This window comes from Capricornis sumatraensis, chromosome 13 (genome assembly GCF_032405125.1).
Source record: "Capricornis sumatraensis isolate serow.1 chromosome 13, serow.2, whole genome shotgun sequence".
Taxonomy (NCBI): Eukaryota; Metazoa; Chordata; class Mammalia; order Artiodactyla; family Bovidae; genus Capricornis; species Capricornis sumatraensis.
In genome coordinates, this window is record NC_091081.1 from 40918294 (window position 1) to 40933427 (window position 15134).

Below are 15134 nucleotides of genomic sequence, written 5' to 3' on the forward strand. Positions count from 1 at the left end.
CTATAATGGAAAAGAACATGAAAAATATATACATATATATGTACACCTGAATTACTTGCTTTACATGAAAAATGAACAAAATACTGTAAATTAACTTAAAAAAAGAAACTGCACCAAACTTTATATCCTTAAGCAGAATTATGCTACTGAAATACCAGGTAATTGATCTGTCTTCCAATTCCAGGATCAGTTTCCTTTCCAACCAAAATTTAACTTCAGATTTAGTGATTTTGATCCTGGGTGTTCATTAGAAGGACTGATGCTGAAGCTGAAACTCCAATACTTTGGCCACCTGATGCGAAGAGCTGACTCATTTGAAAAGACCCTGATGCTGGGAAAGATTAAGGGCAGGAGGAGAAGAGGACAACAGAAGATGAGCTGGTTGGATGGCATCACTGACTCAATGGACATGGGTTTAGGTAGACTCTGGCAGTTGGTGACGGAGAGAGAGGCCTGGCGTGCTGTGGTTCATGGGGTCACAAAGAGTTGGACATGACTGAGCTACTGAACTTAGCGATCTTGACTATCTGCCTTGCCCCTTATTATATATTAATATATTTTTGTTTATTTTATTCTGTCTGAGAGACTGTCCTCACCTGGGAAGTCACTGAATCTTATATGATTGTATTTTTGAAGAAAAATGAGATCAAACACAAACTGAAAGGAAACTGGAATGCTGTATTCCAGTTAAGGAATTTGCCTGGGAGAGATCCACTTTAATTAATCTCTTTTGTTTATCAATATTTTCTGTAACGACTGCATGTATTTTTAAAAGCAGCTTGAATGAGATATATAAAACTTAAATATAAATCTGACCAATTCTAAATATAGAATTCAATGACCTCAATAAATTAATAGAGCTGAGCAACCAACACCACAATCCAGTTTTAGAAGGTTTCCCTCACCCCAAAAGTTTCTTCCTAGATGTCTGCAGTTAATTCCTGTTACCACTTGTAACCCAGAGAACTACAGATTGGATTTCTGCCTCTACAAATGTGCCTTTTTAGAGATTTCTCATAAATGGAGTCAATATGTGTCTCATGCGTCTGGCTTCGAGTGAGTGAGTGAAGTCGCTCAGTCATGTCTGACTCTTTGCGACCCCATGGACTGTAGCCTACCAGGCTTCTCCATCCATGGGATTCTCCAGGCAAGAATACTGGAGTGGGTTACCATTTCCTTCTCCAGGGGATCTTCCCGACCCAGGGATCGAACCTGGGTCTCCTGTACTGGGGACAGATGCTTTAACCTCTGAGCCACCTGGCTTCCTTACTTAGCATGTTGTTGAGGTTCATGAATAATAAAGCAGAGATCAGCATTCATTCCTTTTTATTGCTAAAGAGTATTTTGGTATATGGATATACCACATTTTGTTGTTTGTATCCATTATCAGTTGATGGACACTTGGATTATTTCCAGTTTGGGGCTATTATGACTAATGCTGCTATGAAGATTTGCTTTCATGTCTTTGTGTAGAGATATGCTTTAATTTCTTTTGGATAGATTCTTGTGAATGCTTTTCTTTTACAATAATTATAATTTAAGTAAATCATTAAAAAATAAATCCAGATTTTTTTCTGACTCCAATTCTTTTCTTCCCTATTTATTTTAAGCCAATTATACCAGTTCTCTGGTTTAGGTTTAGTCTGTATTTTTGTTCTTATGCACTAGCTAGAGACTCTTGCAGGGCACAAACAAAACCCTGTGCTCACTGGGATCCAGGGAAAGAAAGGAGCAGTAACCACCACATGAGACTGAGCCAGACCTGCCTCAGTGTTTGAGGATTTACTGGAGAGGCATGGGTCAGCAGTGACCTGCCACGGGGACAGGGACACTGTTGCCAGCAGTCCTAGGAGGTGCAGCTTGTTGGCGTAAATCCTCTTGGAGGAGGTTGTCATTAGGCCTAACAGAGACTATACCCCTTCCACAGAGACCACAAGACTCCAGGACTGGGCCACCTCAGGCCAAACTACAGGGAGGGAACACAGTCTCAACCATTAGCAGATAATTGGATTAAACATTTACTGAGCATGGCCCTGCCCACCAAAGTGAAACGGAGTTTTCCCCACAGCCAGTTTCTCCCAACAGGAAGCTTGCACTAGCCTCTTATTCTCACCCATGAGTGGGCAGAGAGAATGAAAACCACAATTACAGAAAGCTAACCATATGATCACACAGATCACAGGCCTGTGTAACTCAATAAAACTGTGAGTCATGCCATGTAGGGCCACCCAAAATGGACGGGTCATGGTGGAGAGTCCTGACAAAACGCAGTCCACTAGAGGAGGGACTGGCAAACTACTTCAGCATTTTGGCCTCGAGAACCCCATGAACAGCATGAAAAGGCAAACCGATATGACACTGAAAGATGAACTACCCAGCTCAATATGCTACTGGAGAAGAGCGGGGAAATGCTCCAGAAAGAATGAAGAAGCTGAGTTAACGTGGAAATGATGCCCAGTTGTGGTTGTATTTGGTGGTGAAATAAAGTCCAAAGCTGTAAGGAACAGTACTTATTGTGTAGGAACCTAGAATGTTAGGTCCATGAATCAGGGTAAATTGGAAGTGGTCAAACAGGAGATGGCAAGAGTGAACATCGACATTTTAGGAATCAGTGAACTAAAATGGACGGAAATGGGAGAATTTAATTCAGATTACCATTATATTTATTACTGTGGGCAAGAATCCTTGGAAGAAATAGAGTAGGCCTCATAGTCAACAAAAGTCTGAAATACAGTACAAGGGTGCAATCACAAATACGACAGCATGATCTCCGTTTGTTTCCAAGGCAAACCATTCAACATCATAGTAATTCAAGTCTATGCCCCAACCACTAATGCTGAAGAAGATGAAGAATGGTTCTGTGAAGACCTACAAGACCTTCTAGAACTAACATCAAAAATAGATGTCCTTTTCGTAACGGGGTATTAGAATGCAAAAGTAGGAAGTCAAGGGATAACCTGGAGTAACAGGCAAGTTTGGCCTTGGGAGTACAAAATGAAGCATGGCAAATGCTAACAGTTTTGCCAAAAGAATGCACTGGTCATAGCAAACACCCTCTTCCAACAACACAAGAGATGACTCTACACATGGATCATCAGATGTCACATACTGAAATCAGGTTAATAATATTCTTTGCAGCTGCAGATGGAGAATCTGTATACTCTCAACAAAAGCAAGACCAGGAGCTGACCGTGACTCAGATCCTGAACTCCTTATTGCAAAATTCAGACTTAAATAGAAAAAAGTAGGGAAAACCATTAGGCCCTCAGGTATGACTTAAACCAAATTCCCTAGGATTGTACAGTAGAGATAACAGATTCAAGGGATTAGATCTGATAGAGTGCCTGAAACAGTGTAGACAGAGGTTCATAACACTGTACAAGAGATGGTGACAAAACCATCCCCAAGAAGAAGAAATGCAAAAGGCAAAATGGTTGTTTGAGGAGGCCTTACAAATAGCTAAGAAAAGAAGAGAAGCAAAAGACATAGGAGAAATGAAAGATATATCCATCTGAATGCAGAGTTCCAAAGAATAGCATGGAGAGATAAGAAAGCCTTCCTCAGTGATCAGTGCAAAGAAATAGAGGAAAATAATAGAATGGGAAAGACTAGAGATCTCTTCAAGAAAATCAGAGATACCAAGGGAACATTTCATGCAAAGATGGGCTCAATAAAGGACAGAAATGATATGGACCTAACAGAAGCAGAAGATATTAAGAAGAGGTGGCAAGAATACACAGAAGATAGAAAAAAGATCTTCATGACCCAGATAACTATGATGGTGTGATCACTCACCTAGAGCCAGACATCCTGGATTGTGAAGTTAAGTTGTCCTTACGAAGCATCACTATGAGCAAAGCTAGTGGAGGTGATGGAATTCCAGTTGAGCTATTTCAAATCCTAAAAGATGATGCTGTGAAAGTGCTGCACTCAATATGCCAGCAAATTTGGAAAACTCAGCAGTGGCCACAGGACTGGAAAAGGTCAGTTTTCATTCCAATCCCAAAGAAAGGTAATGCCAAAGAATGTTCAAACTACCACACAATTGCACTTTCACATGCTATCAAGGTAATGCTCAAAATCCTTCAAGTGAGGCTTCAACAGTATGTGAACCAAGAACTTCCAGATGTTCAAGCTGGATTTAGAAAAGGCAGAGGAACCAGAGGTCAAATTGCAAACCACCACTGGACTATAGAAAAGTGAAGGGAATCCAGAAAAACATCAACATCTGCTTCACTGACAACGCTAAAATCTTGACTATGTAGATCACAACAAAATGGAAAATTTTAAAGAGATGGGAATATCAGACCATCTTACCTGCCTCCTGAGAAACCTGTATGCAGGTCAAGAAGTAACAGAACTGAACATGGAAAAATGGACTGGTTCAAAATTGGGAAAGGAGCACATCAAGGCTGTAAACTGTCCCCTGCTTATTTAAATTATATGCAGAGTACATCATGCAAAATGCTGGGCTAAATGAAGCACAAGCTGGAATCAACATTGCTGGGAGAAATATCAATAACTTCAGATATGCAGATGACACTACTCTAAAGGCAGACAACAAAGAGGAACTAAAAAGTTTCTTGATGAGGGTGAAAGAGGAGAGCAAGGAAGCTGGCTTAAAACTCAACATTAAAAATACTAAGATCATGGTGTCTGGTCCCATCACATCATGGGGAAAAAATGGAAACAATGGCAGATATTATATTTTTGGGTTCTAAAATCACTGTGGACAGTGACTGCAGCCATGAAATTAAAAGACGCTTGCTTCTTGGAAGAAAAGCTATGACAAATCTAAACAGTATATTATAAAGCAGAGATATCACTTTCCCAAAAAAGGTCCATCTAGTCAAATCTATGGTTTTTCTAGAAGTCATGTATGGATATGGAAGTCTGACCATCAAGATGACTGAGTGCTGAAGAACTGATGCTTTTGAATTGTGCTAGAGAAGACTCTTCAGAGTCCCTTGGACAGCAAGGAGATCAAACCAGTCAATCCTGAAAGAATTCTACCCTAACTATTCATTGGAAGGACTGATGCTGAAGTTCCAACACTTTGCAAACAGCTGACTCATTGGAAAAGGCCCTGACGGTGGGAAAGATTGAGGACAGGAGAAGAAGGATGAGATGGTTGGGTGGCATCACCAATTAAATGGACATGGGTTTGAACAAACTCTGGGAAATATGAAGGACAGGGAAGCCTAGCATGCTGCAGACCATGGGGTCACAAAGAGTGGGACATGACTGAGCAACTGAACAACAAAAATATGACTAAAAGACTTTTAAGTTATTCAAACTACTTGACCTTCTCTTGTTGACTATTCAAGACGTTATAATTTTTCCATATAACAGACCTAGGAGAGCAGAAAATATTAAATCAAAATATGACTTAATATTTAAAACCTCTGTATGGGGATTTTTGATTAAATTATTATTTTTACCAAATTGCTATATAGGCCAATTTGGTTTTATTATTTTACCTAAAATATTCAGCTAAATTATCTACAGTTCCTGAAACCAATTAGCCCCTTCATGGATCACTTGTGGTGGTGAAGGGGCATGTCAGACTCAGGGAAGCTATGAGCCATGCCATGTAGGGCCACAAACACAGATGGGTAAAGTGGAGAGTTCTAACAAAACATGGTACACTGGAGGAAGGAATGGCAAACTACTCCAGGATTCTTGCCATGAGAACCCAATGAACTGTATAAAAAGGCAAAAAGATATGACACCGAAAGACGAGGCCCACAGGTTGGATGGTGTTCCAAAAGCTACCAGAGAAGAGCAGAGGACAACTACTAATAATAGCTCCAGAAACAATGATGTGGCTGGTCCAAAGCAGCAGTGATGCTTGGTTGTGGATGTATCTGGTGATGAAAGTAAAATCCAATACTATTAAGAAAAGAATTACATAGGGACCTGGAATGTTAGGTCCACAAATCAAGGTATATTGGATGTGGTCAAGCAGGAGATGGCAAGAGAAAACACTGACATCTTAGGAATCAGTGAACTAAAATGGATGGGAATGTATGAATTAAGATGACCATATATCTACTACTGTGGGCAAGAATTCCATAGAAGAAATGAAGCAGTCCTCAAAATCAACAGAAGAGTCTAAAATGCAATATACTTGGGTGCAATCTCAAAAGTGACAGAATGATCTTGGTTCATTTCCAAGACAAGCCATTCAACATCAGAGTAATCCAAGTCTATGCCCCAACGGATGTGGAAGAAGCTCAAGTTGATCAGTTATACGAAGACCTACAAGACCTCCTAGAATTAACACCAAAAGAATATGTCCTATTTAACAGAGGGGACTGGAATGCAAAAAGTAGGAAGTCAAGATACCTGGAGTAACAGGCAAGTTTGGCCTTGGTGTACAAAATGAAGCAGGGCAAAGGCTAACAGAATTCTGCCAAGAGAAAACACTGGTCAAAGCAAACACCCTTTTTCAACAAAGCAAGAGACGACTTTACACATGGACATCACTAGATGGTCAATATCAAAATCAGACTGATTACATTCTTTGTAGCCAAAGATGGACAAACTATGTACAGTCAGCAAAAACAAAACCTGGAGTTGACTGTGCCTCAGGTCATCAGCTCCTTATAGCAAAATTCACGCTTAAACTAAAGAAAGTGGGGAAAACCACGAGGCCAATCAGGTACGACCTAAATCAAATCCCTTATGATTAGACAGTGGAGGTGACGAATAGATTCAAGGGATTAGATCTAGTAAATAAAGTGCCTGAAGAACTATGGAAAGAGGTTTGTAATATTGTACAGCAGGCAGTGAGCAAAACCATCCCAAAGAAAAAGAAATGCAAGAAGGCAAAGTGTCTGAGCAGGCTTTACACAGGGACTGTCTGAGGAAAGAAGAGAATTGAAAGCAAGGGAGAAAGGGAAAGGTATACTCAACTGAATGCAGAGCTTGAGAGAATGCAAGGTCAGAGGAGAAAGCCTTCTTCAATGAACACTGCAAAGAAACAGAGGATAACAACAGAATAGAAAGGCTAGAGAGCTCGTCTAGAAAACTGGATATATCAAAGGAACATTTCATCCAAAGAGGAGCACAATAAGGGACACAAACTGTATGGACCTAACAGAAGCAGAAGTGATATAGAAGAGGTGGCAAGAATACACAGAAGAACTGTACAAAGAAGATCTTAATGACCCAGATAACCACGTTGGTGTCATCACTCATCCAGAGCCAGACATTCTGGAAGTGTGCAGTCAACCAGGCCTTAGGAAGCACTGCTGTCAGTAAAGCCAGTGGAGATGACGGAATCCCAGCAGAGCTATTTAAAATCCTAAACGATGATGCTATTAAAGTGCTGCACTCAGTATGTCAGCAAATTTGGAATATCCAGCAGCGGCCTCAGGGCTAGAAAACTTCAATCTTCATCCCAAATCCCAAGGGTAATACTACAAGATGTCCAAACTACTGGACAATTATATTCATCTCCCATGTTAGTAAGGTTATACTCAAAATCCTTCAAGCTAGCCTTCAGTGGTATGTGAACTGAGAACTTATAGATGTTCAAACTGGGTTTAGAAAAGGCAGAAGAACCAGAGATCAAACTGCCAACATTTGCTGGATCACAGAGAAAGCAAGGGACTTCCAGAAAAATGTCTACCTCTATTTGATTGACTACATTAAAGACTTTGACTGGTGGATCATAACAAACTGGAAAATGCTTAAAGAGATGGGAATACCAGACCGTATTATCTATTTCCTGAGAAACCTGTAGGCGGGTCAAGAAGCAATAGTTAGAACTGACCTAGTTCAAAACTGAGAAAGGCATACAACAAGGCTGTTTATTATCACCCTGTTTCTTTAACTTTTATGCAGACCACATCATGCGAAATGCTGGGCTGGATGAGTTACAAGCTGGAAACAAGATTGCTGGGAGAAATATCAACAACCTCAGATATGCAGATGATACCACTTTAATGGCAGAAAGCAAAGAGGAAGCAAAAAGCCACTTGATGAGAATTAAAGAAGACCGCAAAAAAGCCAGCTTAAAATTCAATATTAAAAAAAAACTAAGATCATGGCATCTGGCTCCATCCCTTCATAGCAAACAGAAAGGGAAAAGGTGGAAGTAGTTACAGATTTCCTCTTCCTCGGCTCTAAAATCACTGTGGATGTTGACTGCAGCCATGCAATTAAGAAAGGAATGCTTCTTGGCAGGAAAGTTATGACAAACCTAGACAGTGTATTAAGAAGCAAAGACACCCCTTTGCTGACAAAGGTCTGTATAGTTAAGGCTATTGTCTTTCCAGTAGTCATGTATAGATGTGAGAGCTGGACCATAAAGAAAGCTGAGCACCAAATAATTGATGCTTTTGAACTGTGGTGCTAGAGAAGACTCTTGAGAGTCCCTTGGACAGCAAGGAGATCAAACTAGTCAACCCTAAAAGAAATCAACCCTGAATACTCATTGGAAGGACTGATGTGGAAGCTGAAGCTCCAGTACTCTGGCTAACCTGATGTGAACTGCTGACTCATTGGAAAAGACCCTGATGCTAGGAAAGACTGAAGGCAGAAGCAGAGGGTGACAGAAGATGAGATAGTTGGATGGCATCACCAATTCGATGGACATGAACCTGGGCAAACTCCAAGAAATGGTGAAGGGCAGGGAAGCCTGGTGTGCTTCAGTCCATGGGTTGCAGAGTTGGACACGACCTGGCAACTGTACAACAACAACAAACCAATTAGGTCCAATTACATGCTCTGTGAATTTTGCTCTCCTCTGTTTATCTTATTACAAGCTTCTCATGTTTTTTATTTTCTGTTCCTTTCTACCTGAATGTATTCCTACAAACATGCAAAGGGCTCCTTGAAGAACTTTATCTTAAAACTACTGGGTGCATAAATTATTGTGGATGTTCAATAAAAGTTTAATTGGACTGCACAAAATTTCTAGCTTTTTCAGTACAAATGAAACTTAGCTGCTGGATTTTTATTTCAACTTGGAATTGCAATGTAGTTTACCTACATATCTCATTCTTCTAACTAATTACCTCAGTGTGAACTCATGGTTTTGATACACAAAAATAAAAATGCAAAAAAGAAAATATATATATAGGGGTATACATGTATGTTGTCGTTGTGCGACTCAGTTGTGTCCAGCTCTTTGTGATCCCATGGACACCAGGCCTCCCTGTCTTCCCATGTGTATCATTTAGCTTGTCTGCTGAGGGCTTGGGAGCAGGAACAACCCAAACGGCAATAAACAATCTAGTGTTCAGATCTTGGTTTCTAAATACTCTACTAAAACGGCTGATTCTAAGGTCGAACAGGCAAAGGATAACCTGAGCCTGGAACTTCTTTGCATATCAGAAAGAAAAGAAGTGTTGGAAAGATTGAGAAATGTCAAAAGAACAAAGAAGCCAGACTGAAGGGCATTCCACTAACCTAAATCAGAGCCAACTTGAAAATCTAAATAATGATAACAATGGATTATAAGCCAAAGAATAATATAGAAAGCCTTAAGTCTGTAGTGATTTAATAAATGAATAAATTGAAAATGTGATGACAAACAGGGTAACTCACAAGATCTCAAATTGCCCTCCCCACAAATAATTATAAAGGGAAACAAAAAACCTTAATGAGAAATCTATATATATTCTTATTAAGAAGTTACAATGCACCTCATCAGTAATTCCTGGAGAAGGAAATGGCAACCCACTCCAGTATTCTTCCTGGAGAATCCCATGAACAGAGAAGCCTGGCAGGCTACAGACCATGGGGTTGCAAAGAGTCGGACATGACTGAGCACAACACAGTAGCATCAGTGATTGGAAAAATCTAAATTGCATGCCACCTGATAGGGTTCAATGACAAAGACATATAATCACTTCTGTGATATTCCTGCCAATGATGAATAACCTGAATTATCAGTAGAAAAATGTAGCAGAAAGGAAAGAATGAATATTCTCATGAAAGTAAGGTAGGTATTCGAGATTGAAAGTGACCAAGGAGACTTGAAAAGTACATGCAATATGTGATTCTGAACTGCAATATGTGATTATTTTTCTATATACAATACTATTAGGATTCAACTGGTAAATCACAAATGGGATCCAAAGATTGGATGGTAGTAATGGATCAAGGTCAATTTTCTGATTTTGATGTTTGTATTATAGTTTTATAGGACACTGCCCTTGTTTGTAGGAAACAGACTAAAGTATTTTTGGTTATGGGACATAATGTCAGCTACTTTCTTTCAAATGGAACAGAATTTGAAAAAAAGGTTCTCTCTCAATTTTTCTATTAATATAAGTGTGAGATTAAAAAAAAAGAGAGAAAGAATACTATTGCATTAGATTGCGAGCTATCTCTTCTAACCTTCTAGTGTTTTGTTCTACTAGGGCCCTGCATGTATCAGGTATTCAATCAGCGTGTCTGATTTACTGAATGACAAAAGGAAATCACTGTGGCTTTCATGCAAAAGAGCATCCTAAACCATAGTAAGAACAGAAGAGGAGGGACTTGTTAGAAAGCTACTAAAACAGTCCCAGTAAAAAATGGCCTGAACTGGTGAGAACAGTGATGTCAGAGAAGTAAAGATTACATAAATATTCAGACTATGACTTCAAAAGATGTGTTATGGAAACGGAGGTGAGAGAAAGGTGGCATAAAGGATGACTCCCAGGTTTCTGGCAAAACCAACCTGATGATGGCGTTTACTGATAATGGAAACACAAGTGGAAGAATTCAGAAGACATGAGGAGTGGGACAGCTCAAGACAGTGAGTTAGTTTAAATACGTTGAATTTGAGGCACTTGTAAAACACTTTAATGGAGATACTGTACAAGTTGTACGTGTCTGGAACTTAAAAGTAAAAGCACCTATGCGGGTAGTGCAGGACTGAGAAGAGAAGATGGTCTGAAAGAAAACTTTCAAGACTAGTGAATGGAGGAAGAGCCGGAAAAGCTGACTTGTAAGGCACAGCCAAAAGAGGTTAAGCAGAAAGGAAAGTGTGGTGTTAAAAAAAAAAAAAGAGAGAGGAGAACATTTCAAGAAGATATAATTGGAGTTAAATGGTGCTACAAAGTCAAGTAAAACAAGGACAGGAAATACCCATTAGATTTAACGAGACTGACATCATTGCTGTGTAAGTGGAAGAAGCCAGATGGGTAAGCTGAGAAGTGACAGAAGGTAAGAAAACTGAGACAATAACTGTAGACATCAATTTGAGATGGTTCGCTTTAAGGAAAGGAATAAACAAGATGGTAGATGGAATGGAATCCAGGGTTAAGAGAGGTTTGATTGTTTTAAAATGGAGAAATCTGGACATTTATATGCTGGGGGACCAAAAAAACCACTGAGATAAATTTAATGACACAGGAGAAAAGAGAAAACTGAGAATGCAGGTTTTCTTAATTCCACGCTGGAGTTTGTCACAGAGGCCCCAAACATTCAGTTAAAGTGATTTCGAAAGTACAATGGTTATTCATTAGACTACTAGAATTTTATTTAATAAAGAGTTCTAAAGTCATCCAGCACCATCTGAGGCTCAAAGAAGTTAGGTAACTAACTTACCTCTTCAGGGTCACATGGTTACTATATGATAGAGCTATGACCCAGGGGTTTCTGACTGCAAGCTCTTTCCACGATCCCAGAGTGACTATATACGATCTGAGTATTCTGCAGAAGTGCATTTGGGATCTTAAGGGTGGTGAAGGTAGAGGAAAGAGATGTGGGTTGGAGAGAATGTGGACACTCTAGAGTCTGGAATCCCCATTCCTATTTCATGGAAGTTCCCCTTCTGTTTAATAATCTAGGGTCCTGAATAAGATTTAAGGAAAAAAAAAAAAAAAGAAAGGCAAACAATGATCAAAGAAATGTAAAAACACACATACTTTAAAACTTGCTTACCGGGTAATAGCACTGAACAGTCCACGGATGCGTGCTTTATGTCTAGACACAAAAGCTTCAGTAAATATTACTCCTCTGTTATCAAGATCAATGTGTCCATTAATAATTCTACCTAATCGCTGAGTTAGTGCCTGAGGGTAAAGATGGATGAAAATTCTTATTAAAATGATAGAACAAAATTACAGATTTACATTTGCACAAGTTTACTAAAGTCATGCTGCATGCTGATGATGTATTAATTCTATGATTGAAATATTTCAGCAAGCATGAATTAACAAGATATATAAAGTAAAATGAAGACTTAGGATCTAGGAAACTTCATAATCTTATGGTGAAAACAAGAATTGAATGAGTCTAATAACTGATATGTTAAAAAACTCAGCTACCTGCTAATAAGGCCTATTTATAGGGTAAAATAAAAGAGATTAACCAGTTTTCCAGATATAGGCAGCCTGAAACACAGACAACCAAGACATTTACAAGGATCCTGGAGAGGATCCGATATGGAACTGTTAATACTAACAGAGAAATAAATATTATCCCAAGATTCTGTAACCTAGAGATATATAAGACCTGAAAAGTTATACTCTGTGATGCAAATATTAACAAACTCTGTCCATAAATCTATACTGACAGACAACCTGATTTCTTGGTAACCTGAGGAGGGCATTTCTCCACAGCTACACTATGACTGGGATCAGGTTTATGAAATAAGCTTGGACGTATTTCCCTTTCCAGGACAAGTTAAATCTACTCGAGTCAGCCTGGCTGATACTTCTATGGTACAGAAAAATGCTTTTCAAACAACTTTTTTTAAGGATCTATTTTTTTGCCGTCCCATGAGGCATGCAGGATCTTAGTTCCGTGAGCCAGGATTAAACCCGTGCCCACAGCATTGGAAGCTCAGAGTCTTATCCACTGGACTGTCAGGGAAGTCCCCCAAACAACTTCTTAGTGAGCTTTTACAATACTGCCTATGATACTGAGAAAAATTAAAACTGAAAAAAGAAACCATATATATTTCTAAAATGTATCAGCAGCACAATAAGAAACCACTTGATCTGTTCTGATATTTTAATGTAAAACTGACTAAAAATATCTTTTTTTTTTGCCTTCTGTGATTTACATGTATTTGCTCATTTTATCTTCTGTAATTTACATATACTTGCTCAGGAGCTTAGTCTCCTGAAATGCTTTGTAAAACAGATCTATATGCTCAATGGTATTTTACATGCAATGAGGAGAAATCACCCACTTAAAATGAGTGAGTAAATCTGTTTCATCATAAATTAATCTCATGCAATTATGGTTTGGTAATTTCTGTAAGATGGATTTTCTTAAAGTATACCTAAAATGATTTGGCTTTTCCCTTATTTGTTCCAGTAAATATATAAACAAAACCATCATTTATTGAGTACTTCCTCTAGGCCAGCCATTTCACCAGATATACCATGTATATGAGACCTCACTGACATCTATGAGAGACAATTATTCCCATTTTCAGATATGTAACTTGAAGCACAAACAGGCATAAAAATAATTTTTCTGACCCTAAGTAACTAAGCAGTGTCATAGACAGAATTCAAATCATGGTCTGTTTAACCTCCACTGTTCCAAACAGACTTCTAAAACGTTAAACAACTTTAAGGAAACTGAAATAACAAACAAGGAAATAGCCTCTATTTTCAGGCACCATTGTAATTTAACTTATAATCTGATTTGAGTATTGACACAAGTACCAAAAATTAAGAGACTATAAACCATTCTTCAATTCCTCTCCCTATCATGCTCTCAGTTTAGACGAAAAAAAGTGACATCAAAAGAAGTTGGTACTATTGACATTTGCGGAAGAAAATTTTCTATTTGGAAGGGATGCTCTGTGCACTGCAGGATGTTCAGCAGCATCTGTGACCTTTACTACACAAGATGCCAGTAGCACCTCTTATAAATTATAATCTTCATCAGCTGTTTCTTAAATTATAACTAGCAATCAGAACTGAAGATATCCTTGCTAAAGAAGCATTCAATAAAGATGTACACTTCTGGTATACTTGCTACTGCATCCAAGCAGACCAAGACCTTAAGTCTACTAAGTTTAGGGTATCTCTGGGTTCAGGAAGATTAAAATCACTTCTAAACAATCTTATCAGAGCCATCAATGTTTAAGTATCCCCCAAATATATTGCTAGAACAGTCAAAACTAGAAAATAGTCAAAATGCTTGCAAAAAAACAAATAATAGTAAGTCTAGTTTTTCCCCACCCTTTCAAACTTGGCATTTACTTGAAAAGACAAATTATACCAATAAGGAAAAAAAATACCTGTGTCAGAAAGTTTCCAGGAAGATCATAGGTTTTACACAGTTCTGCTATGGTTACTTGACCACTTTCCTGTAATTTATCATTTACTTCTTCTGCTAAACGATCCAAATAGTTCCTTAGTTTAAATTAAAAAAAAAAAAAAAAGGAAAAACTCAATTAGGAATAATAATTTTCCTCTATCTTTTTATGTTTAATTTCTGCTGCAATAAGGCATTCCCCAAAAGTAATTAATATGGTATGTTTAGGTAAACACCATTCATTAATCATATTTTGAAATTTTTCTTATCAATGTAATAAATGGAAGGTTAATCAAATAAATGCTAAATTGTTTTCAACAATTAAAATTTTACAGTCATTTTCATTAGGACTTTTTAACAATTCTGCTTTCAGAGTTAAGCTCACATAAGAAAAATGATAAAAATTACGTTTTGTGTTACTTTAAAACAACAGAAAAAATTAAAAGTTTATATTATTTCCAAGTGTTCCACACAAGTAAGCACTTACTTTTTAAGTACAATAACGAAAATCAGTACTAGAAGAGTACTAAAAACTGCCGTAGTGCCACAGTTATTCTAAATTTAAGTATAAATTTACAAAAAAAGAAACACAAAAAGGTATTCTTAATTATTGTACTTACTCATCTATCAGTTGTCCCAATACTAGTTGAACATGTTTTTCTGATTTAACAATGTCACCAATTCTATTTTCAATATGAGTCAGATCCACATTAATTACCTGGAAAACAAGTACACATTCTATTAGTAGTAAGTTCATATTGTTTTTAAATTTGAAATTATATATTTTAGAACTTTGAAAAAAAAATTTTTCTTCCCCTTAGATGAATTTCAAATTGATTTGAAATATTATAAAAAATCTCAAACAATTAGGGGCTTATTGCTTATTCACTTTCAATTCTGAACCTGTACAC

The 15134-nt window shown here is 38.0% G+C and overlaps 1 protein-coding gene across 1 annotated transcript in view; it reads right to left on the reverse strand.

Annotated features, from left to right (window-relative positions):
- UFL1 (UFM1 specific ligase 1) overlaps nt 1-15134 on the reverse strand; it is a 67439-nt gene that overhangs the window by 36573 nt on the left and 15732 nt on the right. Inside the window, exons 4-6 of the mRNA XM_068985014.1 lie at nt 14844-14941; nt 14207-14321; nt 11887-12017 (exon numbers count right to left, since the gene is read on the reverse strand). Of these exons, the coding sequence (XP_068841115.1) occupies nt 11887-12017; nt 14207-14321; nt 14844-14941 (344 nt within the window). The remainder of the gene's footprint in view (nt 1-11886; nt 12018-14206; nt 14322-14843; nt 14942-15134) is intronic.